General features: G+C 44.2%; 2 protein-coding genes across 5 annotated transcripts in view; one reads left to right on the forward strand and one right to left on the reverse strand.

Annotated features, from left to right (window-relative positions):
* Positions 1-4,242: 4,242 nt before the first annotated feature.
* Positions 4,243-17,217, reverse strand: LOC139538937 (nucleoporin NUP35-like). 3 transcript variants are annotated; one of them, XM_071341522.1, is made up of 9 exons: positions 16,138-17,217; positions 14,350-14,505; positions 13,938-14,065; positions 13,057-13,114; positions 12,788-12,929; positions 12,443-12,512; positions 12,195-12,323; positions 11,824-11,979; positions 4,243-5,253 (listed from the first exon to the last, which is right to left on the reverse strand). In XM_071341522.1, exons 1-9 carry the CDS (start codon positions 16,148-16,150, stop codon positions 5,176-5,178), a joined length of 930 nt encoding a protein of 309 aa, XP_071197623.1. In that variant the 5' UTR covers positions 16,151-17,217; the 3' UTR covers positions 4,243-5,175. The 3 variants fall into 3 exon arrangements, with proteins under 3 accessions (XP_071197623.1, XP_071197624.1, XP_071197622.1); XM_071341523.1 differs by having other exon boundaries at positions 16,134-16,311; XM_071341521.1 differs by lacking the exon at positions 16,138-17,217 and adding an exon at positions 15,557-16,126.
* Positions 17,218-17,378: 161 nt separating this feature from the next.
* ints6 (integrator complex subunit 6) overlaps positions 17,379-23,015 on the forward strand; it is a 68,217-nt gene continuing 62,580 nt past the window's right edge. For both annotated transcript variants that reach the window (XR_011667831.1, XM_071341520.1), the window contains exons 1-3: positions 17,379-18,631; positions 18,770-18,847; positions 19,595-19,744. Coding sequence is in view for 1 of the 2 variants with exons in the window: in XM_071341520.1 (XP_071197621.1) it covers positions 18,521-18,631; positions 18,770-18,847; positions 19,595-19,744 (339 nt within the window). In the remaining variant the exon portion in view is untranslated. The remainder of the gene's footprint in view (positions 18,632-18,769; positions 18,848-19,594; positions 19,745-23,015) is intronic.

Consider the following 23,015-nt stretch of genomic DNA (forward strand, 5'->3'; position numbering starts at 1 on the left):
ATTGTGTGATTTTTAAATAATTAATTTGCATTTTATTGCATGACATAAGTATTTGATACATCAGAAAAGCAGAACTTAATATTTGGTACAGAAACCTTTGTTTGCAATTACAGAGCTCATACGTTTCCTGTAGTTCTTGACCATGTTTGCACACACTGCAGCAGGGATTTTGGCCCACTCCTCCATACAGACCTTCCCCAGATCCTTCAGGTTTCGGGGCTGTCGCTGGGCAATACGGACTTTCAGCTCCCTCCAAAGATTTTCTATTGGGTTCAGGTCTGGAGACTGGCTAGACCACTCCAGGACCTTGAGATGCTTCTTACGGAGCCACTCCTTAGTTGCCCTGGCTGTGTGTTTCATTTCGTTGTCATGCTGGAAGACCCAGCCACGACCCATCTTCAATGCTCTTACTGAGGGAAGGAGGTTGTTGGCCAAGATCTTGCGATACATGGCCCCATCCATCCTCCCCTCAATACGGTGCATTCGTCCTGACCCCTTTGCAGAAAAGCATCCCCAAAGAATGATGTTTCCACCTCCATGCTTCACGGTTGGGATGGGTTCTTGGGGTTGTACTCATCATCCTTCTTCCTCCAAACACGGCGAGTGGAGTTTAGACCAAAAAGCTCTATTTTTGTCTCATCAGACCACACGACCTTCTCCTATTCCTCCTCTGGATCATCCAGATGGTCATTGGCAAACTTCAGACGGGCCTGGACATGCGCTGGCTTGAGCAGGGGGACCTTGCATGCGCTGCAGGATTTTAATCCATGATGGCGTAGTGTGTTACTAATGGTTTTCTTTGAGACTGTGGTCCCAGCTCTCTTCAGGTCATTGACCAGGTCCTGCTGTGTAGTTCTGGGCTGATCCCTCACCTTCCTCATGATCATTGATGCCCCACGAGGTGAGATCTTGCATGGAGCTCCAGACCGAGGGTGATTGACCGTCATCTTGAACTTCTTCCATTTTCTAATAATTGCGCCAACAGTTGTTGCCTTCTCACCAAGCTGCTTGCCTATTGTCCTGTAGCCCATCCCAGCCTTGTGCAGGTCTACAATTTTATCCCTGATGTCCTTACACAGCTCTCTGGTCTTGGCCATTGTGGAGAGGTTGGAGTCTGTTTGATTGAGTGTGTGGACAGGTGTCTTTTATACAGGTAACGAGTTCAAACAGGTGCAGTTAATACAGGTAATGAGTGGAGAACAGGAGGGCTTCTTAAAGAAAAACTAACAGGTCTGTGAGAGCCGGAATTCTTACTGGTTGGTAGGTGATCAAATACTTATGTCATGTAATAAAATGCAAATTAATTACTTAAAAATCATACAATGTGATTTTCTGGATTTTTGTTTTAGATTTCGTCTCTCACAGTTAAAGTGTACCTATGATAAAAATTACAGACCTCTACATGCTTTGTAAGTAGGAAAACCTGCAAAATCGGCAGTGTATCAAATACTTGTTCTCCCCACTGTATGTCCTGACGTAGTCCATTCGGGAGCAGCTTAGTAATGTCATTTACTCAAACTACGGGATAGGACATAGTTTTTGCACCAGGAACAGTTTCTTACCACGGAGTTGCCCAAAATCACGGCTGGCGAGAAGGATGAGGAAATCCGCCCACTGCCACGCTTCACGGGACTCGGAGAACCCTTTATGGACGGGCGAGAGGCAGGATAACTTGAGCCCGTTGCATCTGTGTGTGCGTCTACGAGTGTTTGACTTCGTCCTCTTCGGATTTCTACCATCCTGAGATAATCAAATCTATTTTTCTTTTCATCCTTTCTGAATTGATGCATTTCCAGATGCCATTATGTCCGTAAAGTAATATCCAGAATAATAACCTCCTGCCTCAATACTAAAATAAACGTCCTTTCATTTCATTGTGATCACTCTCATATGAGATTAGTCCAGGCCTAACATTGTCTTGCATCCTGACTGTTCTGTATTAGTTCTCATACATTTCCTCCACAGTGGCCCCAAAGCACACTTACTGTCAATTAGGTCCCGTAGGAAAGAGATGGATGGCAGACACTGATGTCTTGATGTCCCTGCCGGGTCACAACACTAAAACGACATCCTCGTTTGCCATCTTTAGGAACAAAGACGTGTGTTTTCTCCACTGGTTCCCATTCTGAGATATTGTCAGATTTTTTTCTTGTTTGTTTGTAAAGGAACAGTTTTGGTGTCACATTGTAGATTACATCAGTGTAGAAAACAAATATCTTGCCTGCCTTGTCTTTGTATAAAGTAGTACATTTTCTCCCTTGGTTCCCTGGTGCTTTGCCTGATCTGTTTGTTTTTCCCTTTTTTTTTTGTGTGTAAAGAAATTGTGCTTTCAAGAACATCTCGCAAAAACAAAGTCAATTGAAATGCAGTAGTCTGGTCCCGTAGTCTTGTTGATGAGCTAAGTAATACATTTTCCCTTGGAAATGTGTTAAGACATCAGGAGTTTAAAATAACTCACATTGGGCAGCGGGTTGCCTATTCCGTAAGCTATATTATTAATAATTTAAGACTGAGTTGTGTGAAAGTTAAGCATTCTAGACTTGAGCTCTTTTTAAAATACACATCAGGAAAACCTTATCTGTGGTCACACACAGGACAGCATGTCCAAGCGTACCAAGACTGAAAATAAATCTCGAATGCAATATGGATGGATATGAATGTATTCATTTTAAAATCACAGAAGGCTTGGAGCCTAGCTACTTCTTCAATCCAATATGTCCTTACATTGAGGGTGAACTGAAATTTAAATGAGAAGGCTAAATTAAAAGAGTAGGCTAAATACAGGCCATATCCACATCAGGTAGAAATTGACTGGTTGATATTTACTGTAAAGCTGTAGGTGCAGAAGTAATTGTTTCGCTCCAGCCACAGACCCCATGCGCCGTAATGGAAATATCTCCATCTAGTGGGCACTTGTAGATTACATCACAGTAATCTACGGTCCGAGAGCACCATCTAGTAGTGGCCTAGAAGCATTTTACTCGGGGGTTTGTTGGTTGACCTTGACATATGCGCGAATGTCAGAGGTCCCGTGTCAGCCAGTAGAATACATTCAGTCCCCGGTGAAGTCAGCAGAGACGACCAGATCACAGCGACAGTAACCATGACATCTTACACACTATTATGTTCTTTGTAGATCCTGCTACATAAAAACTTTAATTCTTTGTACTTTCAGCTATTTTACACTGTGCTTTTTTATTCTATTGTACCTTGAGTCGTCATGCGTGATGAAAAACACACAAAAAAAGGTCACCGATACAATACACGCTTATTACAAAGTTTGCAGGTTTCATGGAAAATATTAGTGGCTAGTTTCCCTTGAATCATGAGTCAGGTGGTATGACATCTAGCCTACCATCGGGCCCCAGGAGGGAAGGGTAGAATACAAGGGAGCTGATCAGGATGAATTCTCTCTACGACATCCATCCCTTCAAGGTACTGTACCTTGCACCTCCTAAAACAACTCACCAGGACAGGGACCTGACACTCTGAATCAGTCTCCAGAGGGATGGAGAGAGAGAGGGGGGGAGGGGGAATGGAGGTAGAGAGAGAAAAAAATAAAAAAAAGGGTAGGATGAATCAGTCTCAGAGGTAGAAAGCAGGGATGCAGGGTGAGCCAGGTGCCTCCAGAGAGCAACAGATCAGTGTCACCTTCAACACTCGCGTCAGTTCCAAACACATCTCAGATTGAAAACAGAAAAACACACAACACGCCTCTGGACTCACCTGCATGACCTTCCAACACAGACTTCAGAACCAAAACAAGTGGAGGCTTTACACGCATATCATGGCTTCACCCCAAAATGGTACCCTATTCCCGACGAAGTGCACTACTTTTGACCAGAGCCCTACAGATCCTGGTCAAAAGTAGTGCACAAAAAAAAAAACAGGGAATACTGTGCCATTTGGGACTCACAGCAAACTCAGGAACTAAGTTGTTAAAAAAAAGGTGGTGGTGGGTGTTGTAATAACTTCAGTTGCTGTGATTCTTTTGTTCAGATGAAGTCTAAGGAACGTAGTGGGTTGGAAGGAAGTGAGCAATAGCTACCAACTGGTGTCTACAATATGAAGCAATCTTTTCCTTAAAATGGTCCGACTGGAATACGAACTAGAACATGACATGAGCGTTTACAGACCGACAGGCAAACTTCGTAGAACAAAGTCAGAAATCTTCAAGGTAAAACTAAAATGACAAAGTAAAAAAAAAAAACAGTCATCATTCAGGACTATGAAAACTTCAACTGGTATTCAAATGATGCAACATTTATTTAAACAGTAAGTGTCAGCTGAGATACAGTAGAAAAAGTCAACAGCTCATTTTAAATAGATAAAAGAAACAAGACTGACAACTTTATGTGAGAATAAAAATAAAAAAATGTAAAAAAGTTTGACAGCATACAAAAAAAACTTTCTTAATATTAATTCTGAAAAGTATGAGCCTTTCATAATTAACATTCTCTAGCGAACCACTCAGCAAAACCACACAAAAAGAGAACCAGACAATCTTGCACCATTTCAACGTCACGGTTTAACATACTGATGTACAACCTTGACTTTTAACTGGCAAAGCAGCTCTTCCTTCAGGTACTGTAGATATGCCACATTTATGTTCCAAATGGAACCCTATAAACCTAAAAAAAGTACACTAATTTTGACCGGACCACTATGGGCTCTTGTCAAAAGTAGTGCACTGCATAGGGAATAGGGTGCCATTTGGTACAAACACGAGTCTTGATTATGTGTGATTCATTCCACATCAAATCAGATCAAAATAAAATAAAAAATAACAATAAAAAGGAAATATTTACTTTATTTCTGTGTTGTTGGTCAATTTAGCATCGTGACTTTGGCACAAAATTTAGCATCGTGACTTTGGCACAAAAAAAAAACACTTCAACGCTAACATATAAAATCCTGTCCACCACATAAAGTGCATAGTAGTCACAGGTTATGTATATCCACGTGATTTGGTTCTAAAAATCAGTTACACACTGGATGTATCCCAAATAGCACGCTAATCCCTAGGGCCCTGGTAAAACGTAATGCAGTACGTAGGGAATAGGGTGCTATTAGGGATACAAGCCAACTGACTCCGTAATGACAGAAGGCTGATGTTGGTCATTGACGTCTTGAGTCCTAAATATGAAGCGTTCTCAGACATTGGAGGAGACCATCTCACCAGCCAAACATGTACTCCATCGCTTTGGAAACCAAACTGTCATCTTTCCTTGGAGTCTGTCTGTCAGCTACCACCTGAAATCAAAAACATGTAACCTGGTCGGTGAAATACAAAACGATCCCTGTCCCTAGAAAACACAAAGTGTCACTTCATATAAAAAATGTAAAGACTGAAATGTAATTGTTAAATTAAAAAAGGTAAATCGATCCATGCAGTCACATACTTCCTTCACCGCGTTACATACTTACATGATTGAAAAAAAATGTAGGACTATTGTATTGATTGCGGTTTCTATACATTTGTATCCTGAGCTTTGCTTTCCCTTTGCTGCACTCTAGTGGACATAGTGCTGTAGTACTCTACGGTGTATCTACTGTAGTCTATAGCTCTCTATGGTGTATAATACATTACCAAAAGTATGTGGACACCTGCTCGACAAACATCACATTCCCAAATCATGGGCATTAATGTGGAGTTGGTGCTGTAACAGCCTCCACTCTTCTGGGAAGGCTTTCACTTGATGATGGAACATTGCTGCGGGGACTTGCTTCCATTCAGCCACAAGAGCATTAGTGAGGTCGGGCGATTAGGACTGGATCACACACACACTTCAAAATCAGGATTGATTGGAACAAAATTGCTAATTGTACTAGCTGACTAACGAGCCATTTTCACCACGAAGTAGAATTGCACGGAAGCCATTCACTTTCAACGGAAGGAAAGCGAGAGAAGCGGAGTGAGAGGGGGGACCGTTGATTGAGGCGAACATGGGATCTGAATAGGGCGGGACTAAAGTTGGGGAAAAGTTGAACTTTATTCAAATCCTCTGCGAGTGACCAATTGAAGCTCACCATAGCTCAACATTAACACGTGTCCTCTTTCCCAGGCGCAAGTAAAAATAAGTAGGACAAGAACAGATTTAAGTTGTCAGAATGGACAAGTGAAAAAAAATTATTGGGCAATCAAACAATTGGCTCCGATCAGAGCCTCTGGATACGATGTGTTGCACACTGCCTCCCAATCGCTGCAGAGCGCATCGGAGTGTAATTATTGTAGGCCTGCGATGACAGGCACGAGCCATCTTTCAATCATGCAGTCATGATTGAAAGACTAAACTGCTAGAAGTAAAGATTGTAAACTGTCATGGGCAAAACATATTGATGCCGTAGTAGCTAAGATGGGGACAAGTCTGTCTATAATAAAGCGTTGCTCTGCCTTAACAACAGAGGCAGGTCCTACAGGCCCTGGTTGTCACACCTGGACTACTGTTCAGTCGTGTGGTCAGGTGCCACAAAGAGGGACTTATGGAAAATTGCAATTGGCTGAGAGCAGGGCAGCACAGCTGGCCCTTGGATGTACACAGAGAGCTAATATGAATAATATGCATGTCAATCTCTCCTGGCTCCAAGTGGAGGAGAAATTGACTTCATCACTACTTTTATTTATGAGAGGTATTGACATGTTGAATGCACCGAGCTGTCTGTCTAAACTACTGGCACACAGCTCGGACACCCATGCATACCCCACAAGAACAGACTAAGGGAGGCACACAGTACTACATAGAGCCATGACTACATGGAACTCTATTCCACATCAGGTAACTGATGCAAACAGTAGAATCAGATTTTAAAAACAGATAAAAATACACCTTATGGAACAGCGGGGACTGTAACATACGCACACGTACACTTGGATTTTGTGTTATAGATATGTGGTAGTAGAGTAGAGGCCTGAGGGCACATAGTGTGTTGTGAAATCTGTTATGAATGTATTGTAATTATTTTTTAATATTATTATAATAAACTGCCTTAAATTTTGACAGACCCCAGGAAGAGTAGCTGCTGGCAGGGATCCATAATAAATACAAATGTGCACATTTGGTGATATTCATTGCTAGTTAGTGAGTTATTTGCCCAGTTATAGCTCACTTTTAGACAGCAATAAAAATCCTGGAAAAGTAAATGGTGTGCATCACCCGTGTGTGCCAGATATTACGCAGCCAGACATTACCAGACATTACGCAGCAGGTAAAATAATGATCTAGAGAGGAACTAGATAGCCAGCCATACTACACTGTTTTGAATTGGCTATCACGCTAATTGGCTATCACGCTTAACTATTAGCATGTATTAATGTCACTCATGTCCTAATATACTTTCTTTTTTTATTTAATTAACCTTTATTTAACTAGGCAAGTCAGAACAAATTCTTATTTACAATGATAGTGTTGCAGGGTGGCCAACCATCCTCCAGGAGAGATACTGGGTGAGCAGAGAGGCCAACCATCCTCCAGGAGAGATACTGGGTGAGCGGGGAGGCCAACCATCCTCCAGGAGAGATACTGGGTGAGCGGGGAGGCCAACCATCCTCCAGGAGAGATACTGGGTGAGCGGGGAGGCCAACCATCCTCCAGGAGAGATACTGGGTGAGCAGAGAGGCCAACCACCCTCCAGGAGAGATACTGGGTGAGCGGGGAGGCCAACCACCCTCCAGGAGAGATACTGGGTGAGCGGGGAGGCCAACCATCCTCCAGGAGAGATACTGGGTGAGCGGGGAGGCCAACCATCCTCCAGGAGAGATACTGGGTGAGCGGGGAGGCCAACCACCCTCCAGGAGAGATACTGGGTGAGCAGGGAGGCCAACCATCCTCCAGGAGAGATACTGGGTGAGCAGGGAGGCCAACCATCCTCCAGGAGAGATACTGGGTGAGCGGGAAGGCCAACCATCCTCCAGGAGAGATACTGGGTGAGCAGGGAGGCCAACCATCCTCCAGGAGAGATACTGGGTGAGCGGGGAGGACAACCACCCTCCAGGAGAGATACTGGGTGAGCGGGGAGGCCAACCATCCTCCAGGAGAGATACTGGGTGAGCGGGGAGGCCAACCATCCTCCAGGAGAGATACTGGGTGAGCGGGGAGGCCAACCATCCTCCAGGAGAGATACTGGGTGAGCAGGGAGGCCAACCAGAGATACTGGGTGAGAAGGCTTTTACTCCAGCCCTGCTCTCACAACCCACATTGTAAAAAAAAGCAACTGCTCAACAGGATCTTGCTAAGCGGACTCTGGTGTGTTTGAGCAGGGTTGGACCAAAAGCCTGCACACCCAGTAACCCTCCAGATGGAGGGTTGACGGGCCACATGTGTTTTCCACAGTAGCCTATCAGTGCAGTGTTTTACTTTGTGGCGTGTTAAGTGCCTTGCTCAAGGCCACAACGGCAGGAGATGGTGTCTAATACGCGAGACCAGAAAGCAGCAGCCTTCCAGTGTCAATACCAGGGATAAATAAAATACAAATTGAACCTTTGTTTAACAAGGCAAGTCAGTTAAGAACTTGTTCTTATTTACAATGACGGCCTACCCCGGCCAAACCCGGACGACGCCGGGCCAATTGTGAGCCGCCTTATGGGACTCCCAATCACGGCCGGATGTGATACAGCCTGGATTAATTAAGGATATTTTGGTTAAGTTGTTCCTTGCAACATCGAAAAATCGAGTCAATTGTTGTTCTGACAAGTAAGAAATAAGGACAAGTATAGCGCTGGCTTCCAACTCCTACTGGATTGGCTGACAATAGCTGCTGATACGTAGCACTACCTAGCTTGTGAGGCTAGCACCACATGAGGGCAAGGCTAGCACTACCTAGCTTGTGAGGCTAGCACCACATGAGGGCGAGGCTAGCACTACCTAGCTTGTGAGGCTAGCACCACATGAGGGCGAGGCTAGCACTACCTAGCTTGTGAGGCTAGCACCACATGAGGGCAAGGCTAGCACTACCTAGCTTGTGAGGCTAGCACCACATGAGGGCGAGGCTAGCACTACCTAGCTTGTGAGGCTAGCACCACATGAGGGCGAGGCTAGCACCACATGAGGGCGAGGCTAGCACCACATGAGGGCAAGGCTAGCACTACCTAGCTTGTGAGGCTAGCACCACATGAGGGCGAGGCTAGCACTACCTAGCTTGTGAGGCTAGCACCACATGAGGGCGAGACTAGCACTACCTAGCTTGTGAGGCTAGCACCACATGAGGGCGAGGCTAGCACTACCTAGCTTGTGAGGCTAGCACCACATGAGGGCGAGGCTAGCACTACCTAGCTTGCGAGGCTAGCACCACATGAGGGCGAGGCTAGCACCACATGAGGGCAAGGCTAGCACTACCTAGCTTGCGAGGCTAGCACCACATGAGGGCAAGGCTAGCACTACCTAGCTTGTGAGGCTAGCAACACATGAGGGCGAGCCTAGCACTACCTAGCTTGTGAGGCTAGCAACACATGAGGGCGAGGCTAGCACTACCTAGCTTGTGAGGCTAGCAACACATGAGGGCGAGGCTAGCACTACCTACCATTCCAGCGTTTAATTGCTATAGTGTAATTACTTTGCCACCATGGCCTATTTATTGCCTTACCTCTCTCATCCTACCGCCCCGTAGCACTCACTTCCGTCATCATGAAGTGCTTTGAGAGACTAGTCAAGGACCATATCACCTCCACCCTACCGGACACCCTAGACCCACTCCAATTTGCTTACCGACCCAATAGGTCCACAGACGACGCAATCGCAACCACACTGCACACTGCCCTAACCCATCTGGACAAGAGGAATACCTATGTGAGAATGCTGTTCATTGACTACAGCTCAGCATTCAACACCATAGTACCCTCCAAACTCGTCATCAAGCTCGAGACCCTGGGCCTCGACCCCGCCCTGTGCAACTGGGTCCTGGACTTCCTGACGGGCCGCCCCCAGGTGGTGAGGGTAGGTAACAACATCTCCACCCCGCTGATCCTCAACACTGGGGCCCCACAAGGGTGCGTTCTGAGCCCTCTCCTGTACTCCCTGTTCACCCACGACTGCGTGGCCATGCACGCCTCCAACTCAATCATCAAGTTTGCGGACGACACTACAGTGGTAGGCTTGATTACCAACAACGACGAGACGGCCTACAGGGAGGAGGTGAGGGCCCTCGGAGTGTGGTGTCAGGAAAATAACCTCACACTCAACGTCAACAAAACAAAGGAGATGATTGTGGACTTCAGGAAACAGCAGAGGGAGCTCCCCCCTATCCACATCGACGGGTCAGTAGTGGAGAAGGTGGAAAGTTTTAAGTTCCTCGGTGTACACATCACGGACAAACTGAATTGGTCCACCCACACAGACAGCGTTGTGAAGAAGGCGCAGCAGCGCCTCTTCAACCTCAGGAGGCTGAAGAAATTCGGCTTGTCACCAAAAGCACTCACAAACTTCTACAGATGCACAATCGAGAGCATCCTGTCGGGCTGTATCACCGCCTGGTACGGCAACTGCTCCGCACACAACCGTAAGGCTCTCCAGAGGGTAGTGAGGTCGGCAGAACGCATCACCCGGGGCAAACTACCTGCCCTCCAGGACACCTACACCACCCGATGTCACAGGAAGGCCATAAAGATCATCAAGGACAACAACCACCCAAGCCACTACCTGTTCACCCCGCTATCATCCAGAAGGCGAGGTCAGTACAGGTGCATCCAAGCAGGGACCGAGAGACTGAAAAACAGCTTCTATCTCAAGGCCATCAGACTGTTAAACAGCCACCACTAACATTTAGCGGCCGCTGCCAACAAACTGACTCAGCTCCAGCCACCTTAAAAATGGGAATTGATGGAAATTATGTAAAAATGTACCACCAGCCACTTTAAACAATGCCACCTAATATAATGTTTACATACCCTACATTACACATCTCTTATGTATATGTATATACTGTACTCTATATCATCTACTGCATCTTGCCATCTTATGTAATACATGGACCACTAGCCACTTTAAACTATGCCACTTTATGTTTACATACCCTACAGTACTCATCTCATAGGTATATACCGTACTCTATACCATCTACTGCACCTTGCCTATGCCGTCTGTACCATCACTCATTCATATATCTTTATGTACATATTCTTTATCCCTTTACACTTGCGTGTATAAGGTAGTAGTTGCGGAATTGTTAGGTTAGATTACTTGTTGTTATTACTGCATTGTCGGAACTAGAAGCACAAGCATTTCACTACACTCGCATTAACATCTGCTAACCATGTGTATGTGACTAATAAATTTGATTTGATTTGCACACATGCTTGCACATTCTACTGTATTATTGATTGTAGTATGTTTGTTTATTCCATGTGTAACTCTGTTGTTGTATGTGTCGAATTGCTTTGCTTTATCTTGGCCAGGTCGCAATTGCAAATGATAACTTGTTCTCAACTAGCCTACCTGGTTAAATAAAAGGTGAAATAAAAAATAAATACCTAGCTTGCAAGGCTCGCACCACACGAGGGCGAGGCTCGCACCACACGAGGGCGAGGCTCGCACCACACAAGGCTCGCACCACACGAGGGCGAGGCTCGCACCACACGAGGGCGAGGCTCGCACCACACGAGGGCGAGGCTCGCACCACACGAGGGCGAGGCTCGCGGCTAGGTCAGTGACGCTTGTATAGTGTATATTACCAGTAAAGCAATGCTGCCAAAACGACTCCTTTGAACATACCTTGACAATAAAAAACATTAATTATATGAAGAGTGCCTTGGTCCTCGTCTTTTTCATGTGCCAAACCAACTTCTATTGGTTTGACAATTAAGTATTGAATGGTTAAACTCCCTGATCCTACCTGGTAGTCACTGCTGGAGGCCTTATAGGCTACACTGAGGGGCCTCATAGAGGAGCGAGGTGTAGAGACATGGTGGCTGGGGGTTCCATTTCTGACTGGAGGAGTAAATACTGAGCCAGAAGAGGTCGAGCCTCGGTCTGAGCTCTCCATCACATTCTGAGAGAGAGAGAGAGAGACAGAGACAGAGACAGAGAGAGAGAGAGAGAGAGAGAGAGAGAGAGAGAGAGAGAGAGAGAGAGAGAGAGAGAGAGGAGACAGAGAAACATTTTTGTTGTTGTTGACTTTTCAGTTGAATTATTCTTACAGGGTAAATTCCAATTATCACAAAATGAAAGTTTTCCTAATTCAAAAATGTACCCAGAGTGACTTACCTTATCGATGCATGGTTTAACACCAATCATTATAGCCTCGCCAAAAATCTTCCCATCTTTACTTAGAGCTTTTCTTGCTTGTAGTTTGGACTGGTATTGAAAGTGCATCCAGTTACCAGTGTTGGACATCTAGTAGAACAAGAGAACAGAATGGTGTAACAGGACAGAACACATGCGCGCACAGACACAAATATACACACGCACTCACACACTTGAACATTATTTTCAAAGGATGCAAATATTCTTACCACGTGTTTCGTTATGTTTCCATACTGGGCGAACTGCAACAGAATGTAAGACGCGGAGGCCGGAGGGAACCTGTATTAACGTAAAGCATTAGTCATTCAGGAAGCCGTTTATTTTTCACCTCAATAATCCCATTCTGTTGGTCCTGCATTGTGAGCCACAGATCAAAACACATTCGGTGCATCTGTTTAAGGTCGCCCTTGGACACCAAGTGAGCGGAGATGATTTGATTGGTCCTACAGTGAAAACTCTGTCCACCTGGTGAACCAGGTGATATATAAAGAACGTACCCAATAATTTCAACAGTTAAAAGTTAGATATTCGGGGGTGCAATACCAGGAACTTACCCAAAAACAGTGATCCATGTGTCATCTAGATGGTCTTCAGAAGACAGTGCGTCTCCCTGAGTGAAGAAAGGGTCTACTTGGGCTGGAGACATTGTTGACTTGGCCTGCTGACCGGTGCTAGCAGGACTAAATAGACTGGACGCTGTCAGAGAAAATTAGGACATACCTAAGAAATCCCTCTCCTAGTTAAAACTGGTACAAATAAGTTAGAATATATATATATATATATATTTTTTTTTTTATTCTATTCATTCTCCCCAATCGCTCACCTGCTCCTGGTGTGACAGCCATATAACCAGACAGTGGGTTTTGCATCATTGAGAAGGGCTAAGAGAAGATAACATGTAAATTATTACATGTTGTCTTAACGTAGATACACAACTCAAAATCAAAAGCTTCTGGTGAGATGCTAATATAGCAGGTGTAGAATCACTAGCGACTGGTTACAACACTTGCCTGGCTAAAGCAACAGACCCCGGCGGGACTGAAGAGTCTGGGGATGACTTCAGAGTGACTGAAGAGTCTGGGGATGACTTCAGAGTGACTGAAGAGTCTGGGGATGACTTCAGAGTGACTGAAGAGTCTGGGGATGACTTCAGAGTGACTGAAGAGTCTGGGGATGACTTCAGAGTGACTGAAGAGTCTGGGGATGACTTCAGAGTGACTGAAGAGTCTGGGGATGACTTCAGAGTGACTGAAGAGTCTGGGGATGACTTCAGAGTGACTGAAGAGTCTGGGGATGACTTCAGAGTGACTGAAGAGTCTGGGGATGACTTCAGAGTGACTGAAGAGTCTGGGGATGACTTCAGAGTGACTGAAGAGTCTGGGGATCTGATGTTATCTGCATGATGCCTCCATAACAAAAGGAGCTGTGCTTTTACATTGTTGTTTCTGCTGTCGCTCTCACTCAAACACCTGCGCACCAAACCCTTGTTTTTCAAATCCAAACAGCGAGATGTCTCAATCGCTTCAAAGCCAAAAGTAGCGTTACCCGACCAGTGGGTCCACTGCATTCCTGCTCACTGGCCAAACCAGTGGTCAGCCAGGCTATCAGAACACTGCTCTGTGAGTGTAAAGTGTTGTGTTACATAAGGTCCTGGGTTCATGCCCAGGTCAGGAGAGGGATGGAACCTACTCTGTTAACACGTACCTGTTTATGTGCACCCATAGGGGACATCCCGATGGCAGGACTGGAGAGGTCATCATAGATACTCCTGACTGGAGGGGCCCCACTCTTGTCTTTAGGTGTAGGAACTACAGGTTGGGGGGGAGAGCCACCTAACAGAGCGAGGGTTAGAGAAACAGTCAGGGATACAATCGGAAATAGTGCAGAGAGGACAGGCTGCTTTTGTCATAACACAACACAAAGTGAAAGTAACAGATCTGATAGTAACAAATAAGGTGTTTTAAAGCAAGTTAGGCCAATCAAGCTGGAGGAGTTAGCTAGCCTAATTTGTCTATGAAAAGGATGTTAGATAATGACATATGACAGATTGGAAAGTCAGCTAGCTAGCTATTTGTTTTAGCTAGTAAATGACCCCCGAAAGCAAACTCTCCCTCACCTGCTTGAAATGGTGACCTCATTTCCATGACCCCAAATGACCGAGGCTGGGGTGTGACAGGTGCTGGCAGATCCCCCATCAAAAACCCGGGAAGGAACTGGGCACCCGGGCCGGGTTTAGGCGATGTTGGGGAACCCAGAGTCATTGGTTCTGTGCCTAGGGGGACACATGCCAGATAGCGTAATAGCTTTGCTAACTAATGTTAACTACACTGAACAAAAATATAAAAAACAACAATTGAGTTACAGTTCATATAAGGAAAGCAGTCCATTTTAAATTCATTAGGCCCTAATCTAAGGATTCCATATGACTGGGAATACAAATATGCATCTGTTGGTCAGATACCAACAAACAAACAAAAAAGTAGGGGCGTGGATCAGAAAACCAGTCAGTATCTTGTGTGAACATCATTTGCCTCACGCAGCGTAACACATCTCCTTTGCATAGAGTTGATCAGGCTGTTGATTGTGGCCGGTGGAATGTTGTCCCGCTCCTCTTCAATGGCAGTGCAAAGTTATCGGTGGGAACTGGAACATGCTGTCGTACACGTCTATCCAGAGCATACCAAACGTGCTCAATGGGTGAAATGTCTGTTGAGTATGCACATTATGGTACCCCCAAAAAAACATAATGCAACAAAGTGCATAAATTAAAGGTGAAAAGCTGTTTTTCATTCACGCACTCAGATTTTTTTGGGTACCATGATCGTTTAATAAACATCTTTATTTTGCATTCAAGCCTCTGTTTTGGATTAATTACAGTGTGCGGGTCTCCATCTCTGTCAGTATTCTTATTTTGACTCCTACGCATCTGGAACAGGTGCAGCAATTCTTCAGTTGTGCAAACCCAGTTTCATCAGCTGTCTGGTCTCAGACGATCCCTGGTCTTATTGTCCCCAGCACAAGGTGCACATGTGTAATACGCATGCTGTTTAATCAGCTTCTTGATGTGCCACAATTTCTGTGATCTATTATTTCAGCTCATGAAACATGGGACATGTTGCATTTAGATTTCTGTTCAGTATAGTTGTTAGCTTTGGATCTTTGTTATCAGCCAACTAGCTAGCTGACGTTAGTCTATAGCCTAGCCTCTTCCACATTGTTAGCCAATTAACTTACCTAGTTGGCTAGTAACTAGGTAACTAACATTTGCTATAATTTTTATTTAATTAGGCAAGTCATTTAAGAACAAATTATTGACAGCCTACCCCGGCCAAACTCAGACGACGCTGGGCCAATTGTGCGCTGCCCTATGGGACTCCCAATCACGGCCGGTTGTGATACAGCCTGGACTCGAACTAGGGTCTGTAGTAACGCCTCTAGCGAGGAGATGCAGTGCCTTAGACCGCTGTACCACTCGGGAGCCCTATACACATTCCAACGTATTGCCATGGCTAGCTAATGTTACTTACCAGTCACCATGCCAAGCTTGATAACTACAGTAACTAGCTACTATAGTTTGTTGGTTGGCTTCACAAGCCAACTTTGCCCACCAGGGATTTATTTTGTTGACTTTCTCTGAATGTTACCTAGCTAAACGTTACTTAGTAGCTTGTAAGAAGCTCAAAACGTAGTTCAAAAATAAACACTGGTTAATTTGGTTTTATAGTCTAGTTTCATAGCAAGCCACTAACATTACATAAAACTGGCTAAGGAAGCCAACTCATGTGACAATGTGTTGACTTAGCTAGCTAACGTTAGCTAGTTTATTGCTAGCTAGCATTAGCAGTATTGTCTCTTGTTTAGTTATTTAGCTAGACAAGAGGAAAAGGGATAGTTAGCTACCCACATTGGAAATCCATCCTAAGGACCACCGATTGTACCAAACCTTGGAACACGCGAATGAAGCAAAACGGATATGTAGCTTTAAACACACCACCAGACACGCTAACGAGAGTAAAGCACTGGGTTGAAGATGCACCTCAAGTTTTCAAATTCTGTCGGAAATCGCGCGTTAGTTCGGCACCGGTATTCACGTAGCTAGCACGCTAGGCTGTGTAATGGTTCTGTGTTCAGGCAAACGTGATGGAATGTTTCATTGATGCTAGTGAAAACAACATTGATGTATTAGCTAGAAGCTAGCCATCTTGGAAAAACTGTAAAGTTATTTTACTGCAAAAAGAAAAACGTAGCGCGCGTCTAATCAACACGAGGGAAAAAAAACTAGAATGGCGAGGCTGTCGGAAGTTGCAAAATTATTGCGGAAGTTATCATAAATAAGCAAGTTTGTTGTGATTTACCACACTTCACTACATTGAATGATTGATACTGTAAATGCAAAAATGTATAGAAATGAGGACATACTGAGGAAATTACCAGTTATGTGATATTCCCCATTCTTACTTATGTAAGCAGTTCTGCAGAACATGCTGAATTTATTGGCTTGAATACAACATTTCTGCATCAATTAGGCTACATCCGCTGCAGTTCATTGCATAACACCCAACACACAATATAGCGTTAGCAAATTATGATAATCAAACAAATGTATACCTTTATGTGAAGGAGAGGATCTCCTATACTGTAGGACTATACCGTTTACACAGAACGCAGGCTTTTGTCTCTCTGTGACACTATTGAGCATTGCCATAGTATGGTTTGGCATGTAAATGATTACAATCAGGAAGTTTGATAGTAACTCCATACAGTTTAAATAGGCCAGTCTTCTCTGGCTCTCTCTCCTGACTCTAGTGACTGCCGTCAGCTGACTACTTGATTGGTATGTCAGTGTACTCTTAACCCAAGTTGGGACATCTTTAAAAGGAGTCCGATACTGTAATATTTATAGGCAGGTCAACATGAATAGCAGTACATATGCAATAAACAGCATAAATGTGTACTGTGCTGTGCCTTGGATCCATCAGTCCCTCTGGCAAAAAAAATATTATCTTTGGTCTGCTTTGTATGTTTAAGTACTGTCATAATTCTGATGACAAATAAGGTAAATCATGTGATTCATGTCTAGTGAACGAGAATAACTGCAGGCCTTATTGTGACTCAAACAAACCATAAAGTAGGGCTATGGCTTTAATCGAGGAGTTCGTTGCCTTATGTGCTTTAGGCCTACATTATAGGCGTATATTTGTTAATATCTGTGTTTTCTCGGTTGCTGTGTAGCCTTCCTTATAATCGGGAGAGAATAACCGTGACTATAGCTAATACTATTGAGAATAACACGCAGATTACTAGTATTGATTAGATCTGAATCAGACAGTTATCATTGCTGCCAGATGCCATCATGAACATGCCTTTTCTTTTGTGTACTGTAGGCCTAGTGTAGTGTGGGCCTATACACTGCAGTGCAAAATACTCAAAATAAAGCCTATGTTCAGTGTCCTCTAGGCGAAATGTTTTTTGAAAAGCATACAAATTGAGAACTAACGCAAATGCACATGGTAGAAATAAAATTATTCGATAATGCGAGGATATTTTTCTTCGTTTCTCGGTTTTCGGGCGGAGAACTCGACATTGTGCTCCATGAATAAATACATCCTCCACCCCCTTTGCTTCAAAAGACCAACGCTACAACCAATATTCAAATCTTAGAATAAAAAAAATAGACGGTGCCAAACCTCAATTACATTTATTTTGAGTACCGTAATATATATATGTTGTAATATGCTTCTCAGTGAGATCCGCATGCGCTTCCCGACTTGCTTTTTCTTTGCATTCCTTTCTTGTCAAGCATGCGCAGACGGCTCTTATTGCCATTACCTTATTTGGATATGGTAATTTTCAACTTCAAACAGCCTATCAGTAACCGAATGTGTTATCACGTGATGCTCAAAGATCGCTTGGGAGGCGGTGTCAAGTGTGGAGCTGACTTTAAAACCAGTGGGCAAGACTCAGAGCGCTCAGTGTAGGGAGAAACAGGGACGAGATGTAGTAGGAAACTTGCTTTCTATGAAATTTAGTAATATTTACAAAAAAATAACATAAAGAATCATCAAAATCCCTCTTAAGTTAATAGCCTGCCCATAGGATTTTTAGATTTATTTCAGTTTATTGAAGGGCATCTACACTCACTATTCTGACACTTTTGTAAAGATGTGTGAGGCAGTTAGTTAGCAAGCTAGCTAGCTAAGGCGGCAGGAGGAGAACAAAAGATTTTTTTCAGTTTTGACCGGTTGCACTGACACCAAGTCCATGCAGAACGTGTCATCACCAACACAATGCCCGTGTTACTTTTTCTGATAGACACGTCCGCGTCAATGAACCAGCGCACCCATCTGGGCACTACCTATCTGGACATTGCAAAAGGCGCTGTTGAGACTTTCATGAAGGTATTGTAACCCCGAGACGAACAGCCCTGGAAGACCCCACGCGGGATCGCCGTTTTGACCATCTTGTGTTAAAGTTGTTAAACTAACCCTGACAAAAATAATCGCTCGATAACCGTTTATCGTTTATTCTTTCCACAGCTTAGAGGCAGAGATCCGGCGAGCCGAGGGGACCGGTATATGTTGATAAATTTTGAGGACGTTCCCCTCGGAATCAAGGTAGAGTTTATTTTCGGTCATGTCCTACTTTACATTACGCAACTAGCCAGATTGTCTTCTCACATTTCGATCACCATATCAATTGTGTGAAAAATCTTCAGACGGAGCGTTCATACCCCCTTTAAAACATGGCCGACATTTTGTTTCAATGTGAGCACGGAGCAGCATCAGAGAGGAAGAGGCGAAGCGAGAGGTTTCACTCTCGCCGAAATCTGTCCAAAATAAGCCCAATGCGTTTCTATGGGCTTATTTTGGACCTAAACTTGTCGCCTGCCTTTCCGCCTTTGGGACAACAACTCCGATTGTTAGGGCACAGACACGACCATCTCGTCATTATATAGATCTCTGGCAGCATGGAACTCTGGGTGATTTAGGCTATACGACTAGATAGTGGGGAGGTGGTGTCAGGGTTGCTAACTTACCACTTTGACCAACTGTCACTTTTGTCACAACTTTACATCGTTATTAGTTTACAATTTTTTTCTCTATGGACTTTTTTAGTGGTTCAGTTGATACAGTAGCATAGAATAAGCAGTCTATTTGTTGACAATATTTCTTAAGCCAAGTAAAGAAAAAAAGTAAATTTACATACTTTGTTTATCAAGTTAATTACATTGTAAAAAGTTTTATTAATTGACCTGATCTTAGAAATCATCAATGTTGTATCAGACAAAATATAAATATAAGACCCACTTTGTTCCGTGTATGTTGTTGACAACTTGTATACCTCTTACCCTATTTCAAAAGGCTGGATGGAAAGAGAGCCATGCCACATTCATGACAGAGCTGAGGAACCTTCAAGCAGCAGGACTCACAACTATTGGCCAGTCTTTGAGGACCGCTTTTGATTTGCTCAATCTCAATAGATTAGTGTCTGGGATAGACAACTATGGACAGGTATGTTGTACTCTGAGATAGAGGAGAGAATTGGTTAACCCCCCCCCCCCCCCCCCTCTAGGGTCCCCCATCTTTTGTCCCTACCCTGCCAATCTCACAGTCTTACAAGCATCACACTCCTGCACATTGTCCCCACACACTCCCCTTGAGTGACAAGTGATGACATGAACCAACAGTGTGGTAGGAGTTCCAACAACTTTATTTTTTTACTAGTATTAATGTACCGGTTTTGATTTTTTTTTTTTTTTGACGTGACTGCTGGTTTTCTCCTCCAATGGTAAGGCATTTCATCCAGAGTAACACTTCACAATGAACTTCCTTTATCTCTCCTATTTATATAAAAGAGAAATGGAGAGGCAATAGTTTAACGTTAGTATGTTACTTAGAACTGGGTTTTCTATAGACTGAAACATGGAAGGGGGAGGAGAGGGAGAGAATCTAGAGCGTTCAAATTTGCCCCTATGAGGTCCGGACTAATGCTAGTTTTCTGCTCTACCTGATGATTAATTACACACGCATGGTATCCCAGGTTTAAATCGGTCCCTGATTAGAATGGGAGAGGAGAAAAAGCAGTGGAACTGACTTTGAGGTCCAGATTTGAATTTGAGGGATCTAGAATACATCAGGTGCAATATACAGGCAAAGGAGACTGAGTAAGACGTAGCTATATCCTGGCCCTAGACTAGTATCCTGGCCCTAGACTAGTATCCTGGCCCTAGACTAGTATCCTGGCCCTAGACTCGTATCCTGGCCCTAGACTCGTATCCTGGCCCTAGACTCGTATCCTGGCCCTAGACTCGTATCCTGGCCCTAGACTCGTATCCTGGCCCTAGACTCGTATCCTGGCCCTAGACTCGTATCCTGGCCCTAGACTGGTGTCCTGGCCCTAGACTAGTATCCTGGCCCTAGACTAGTATCCTGGCCCTAGACTAGTATCCTGGCCCTAGACTAGTATCCTGGCCTTAGACTAGTATCCTGGCCTTAGACTAGTATCCTGGCCTTTGACTAGTATCCTGGCCCTAGACTAGTGTCCTGGCCCTAGACTAGTGTCCTGGCCCTAGACTAGTATCCTGGCCCTAGACTAGTGTCCTGGCCCTAGACTAGTGTCCTGGCCCTAGACTAGTGGCCTGGCCCTAGACTAGTATCCTGGCCCTAGACTAGTATCCTGGCCCTAGACTAGTATCCTGGCCCTAGACTAGTATCCTGGCCCTAGACTAGTATTCTGGCCCTAGACTAGTGTCCTGGCCCTAGACTAGTATCCTGGCCCTAGACTAGTATCAGTGATGAACAGAGGAGATCGTCCAATAGGCCTCTCCTGATCCAGCCTCGAAGGAGTGGTTTCTGCCTTGTTAGCCACTCGTCTTTTGTTCCTCTCTCTGATAAGTTAGTTAGTGATGGAGATGAGAATATCCACCTACTGGATGGGACTCTCTTGATTTCCTCTGGCTGTCTACCTGCTATATGCATAGTAAACAGTTGTCAAGTCTCTGCTTTCACGTACATTCCAATGTTGGGCAATGTTGACTATTGCGTCATACTGTATCTATGGTAAACAAGCGGGTACATTTAAAAAAAAATAAAAAAAATCTCCCTATTATTACAATACTATTGTGTACACAGGGTCAGGAGATAAGAGATAATGGTATTGAGGTAAGTTGTCAGGGGGCTGATTGAATCTATACATGTTTAACCAGCGTCTCCTGAGACAGGAAAGATGTCCGCCCGTACCGTCAAGGGTAATGCATACATACTACATATATAATGCATGTAGAACGCTCTCTCTGTGTTCAAAGGCCGCTGTCACCCCAGCAGAAAGGCACATGTAGGTACAGCATGCACACAATCATCCACACACACACACACACACACACACATACAAACACATGAGTACAATCTTATTTTGGTGATCCAGTCTTTCCTCTTGATCAGTTGAAGTAGGGTTCCATCTGAGAATACGTCACAGCCACACCGTAGGTCTCGTCTGGCCACACCCTGCTTCGTCTCCGTCCTCTCGCCATGCCTTTCTTAGAATCCTCAGACATTGGTCTCATTCTCATCTCCTTTCCTTCATCTGCACTGATATAGTAGAGTTGGACTGGTTGAAAGCACTTTCCTGACAGGGATCCGCCCCCGTTGCTTTCACCTATCCTGTCAATTCAAATGAGTGTAAATGAGGTAGAGGAGAGGATGTCCGCTCTAGACTATTGAGATGCGTCCCCTGTATCTGGTCTGAGCACATGGGCTGCTATAACAAAGACCTCATGAATGTTTTGTTTTTGTTGTTGCCTGGAGGAAGAACACCACCGTATGACACGACTCTCCAACCCTTTTTCCTGGAGAGCTACCCTCCTGTAGTTTTTTTTTGTTGTTGCTCCAATCCCAAGTGTAACTAATGCTGTGTTCATAACGATTTGGGAAGGTGTTATTTAACACATACAACTGGGGGGGAAATAAACGTGTAATTACTAGTGGGTAACTTCTCTATCATCCCTGAGCTCCTACTTCTCCCACATGCTGAGCTCCTAAGAACAAATTCTTATTTACAATGACGTCCAACGTTACCTACTAAGGAAATTACCTGCATAACAGTATTTTTCGCAGTTAAATGTAACAACGAAATGTTATTCCTAAAAAAAAAACTATTTATTAATATGGTTTTTGAACTCTCATTTGTTAACAAGCATGATAGTTGTACTTTTAGTTTCTGGTTGACGCAACTTGTTGGCCAATAGCCAACTGGCGGTTTCTCAACCATTTCAAAGCATGTGAACGCATCCAACTGGTAGTCACGCCTTCACAACTGGTAATTACTACCTTCCCACAAAGAATTACCTGACACAGCTAATCTACCAGTACATTTTTGGAATCGGGTGTGCTACTTTTTAATTTTATTTATTTAACTAGGCAAGTCAGTTAAGAATACATTCTTATTTACAATGATGGTTTAGGAACAGTGGGTTAACTGCCTTGTTCAGGGACAGAACGACAGATTTTTACCTTGTCAGCTCGGAGATTCGAACAAGCAACCTATCGGTTACTGCTCTAACCACTAGGCTACCTACCTGCTACCTGTAGGTTTGGAGACAAAAACCTACAGGATGGTATCTCTCCAGGAACAGGGTTGGAGAGCCCTGCTGCAGGGAGAATAACAAATATCTGCTAGTTTAACTACATGTCTACAGCTTGAAGTATTTTTGTTTTAAAGCTCTTTAGCCAGTGATGTTTTTAATGTAATGTCTCATAGTGCCACATAATAGAGGGTGAAATGCCA

Source organism: Salvelinus alpinus, chromosome 14 (genome assembly GCF_045679555.1).
Source record: "Salvelinus alpinus chromosome 14, SLU_Salpinus.1, whole genome shotgun sequence".
In the NCBI taxonomy this organism is placed as follows: domain Eukaryota; kingdom Metazoa; phylum Chordata; class Actinopteri; order Salmoniformes; family Salmonidae; genus Salvelinus; species Salvelinus alpinus.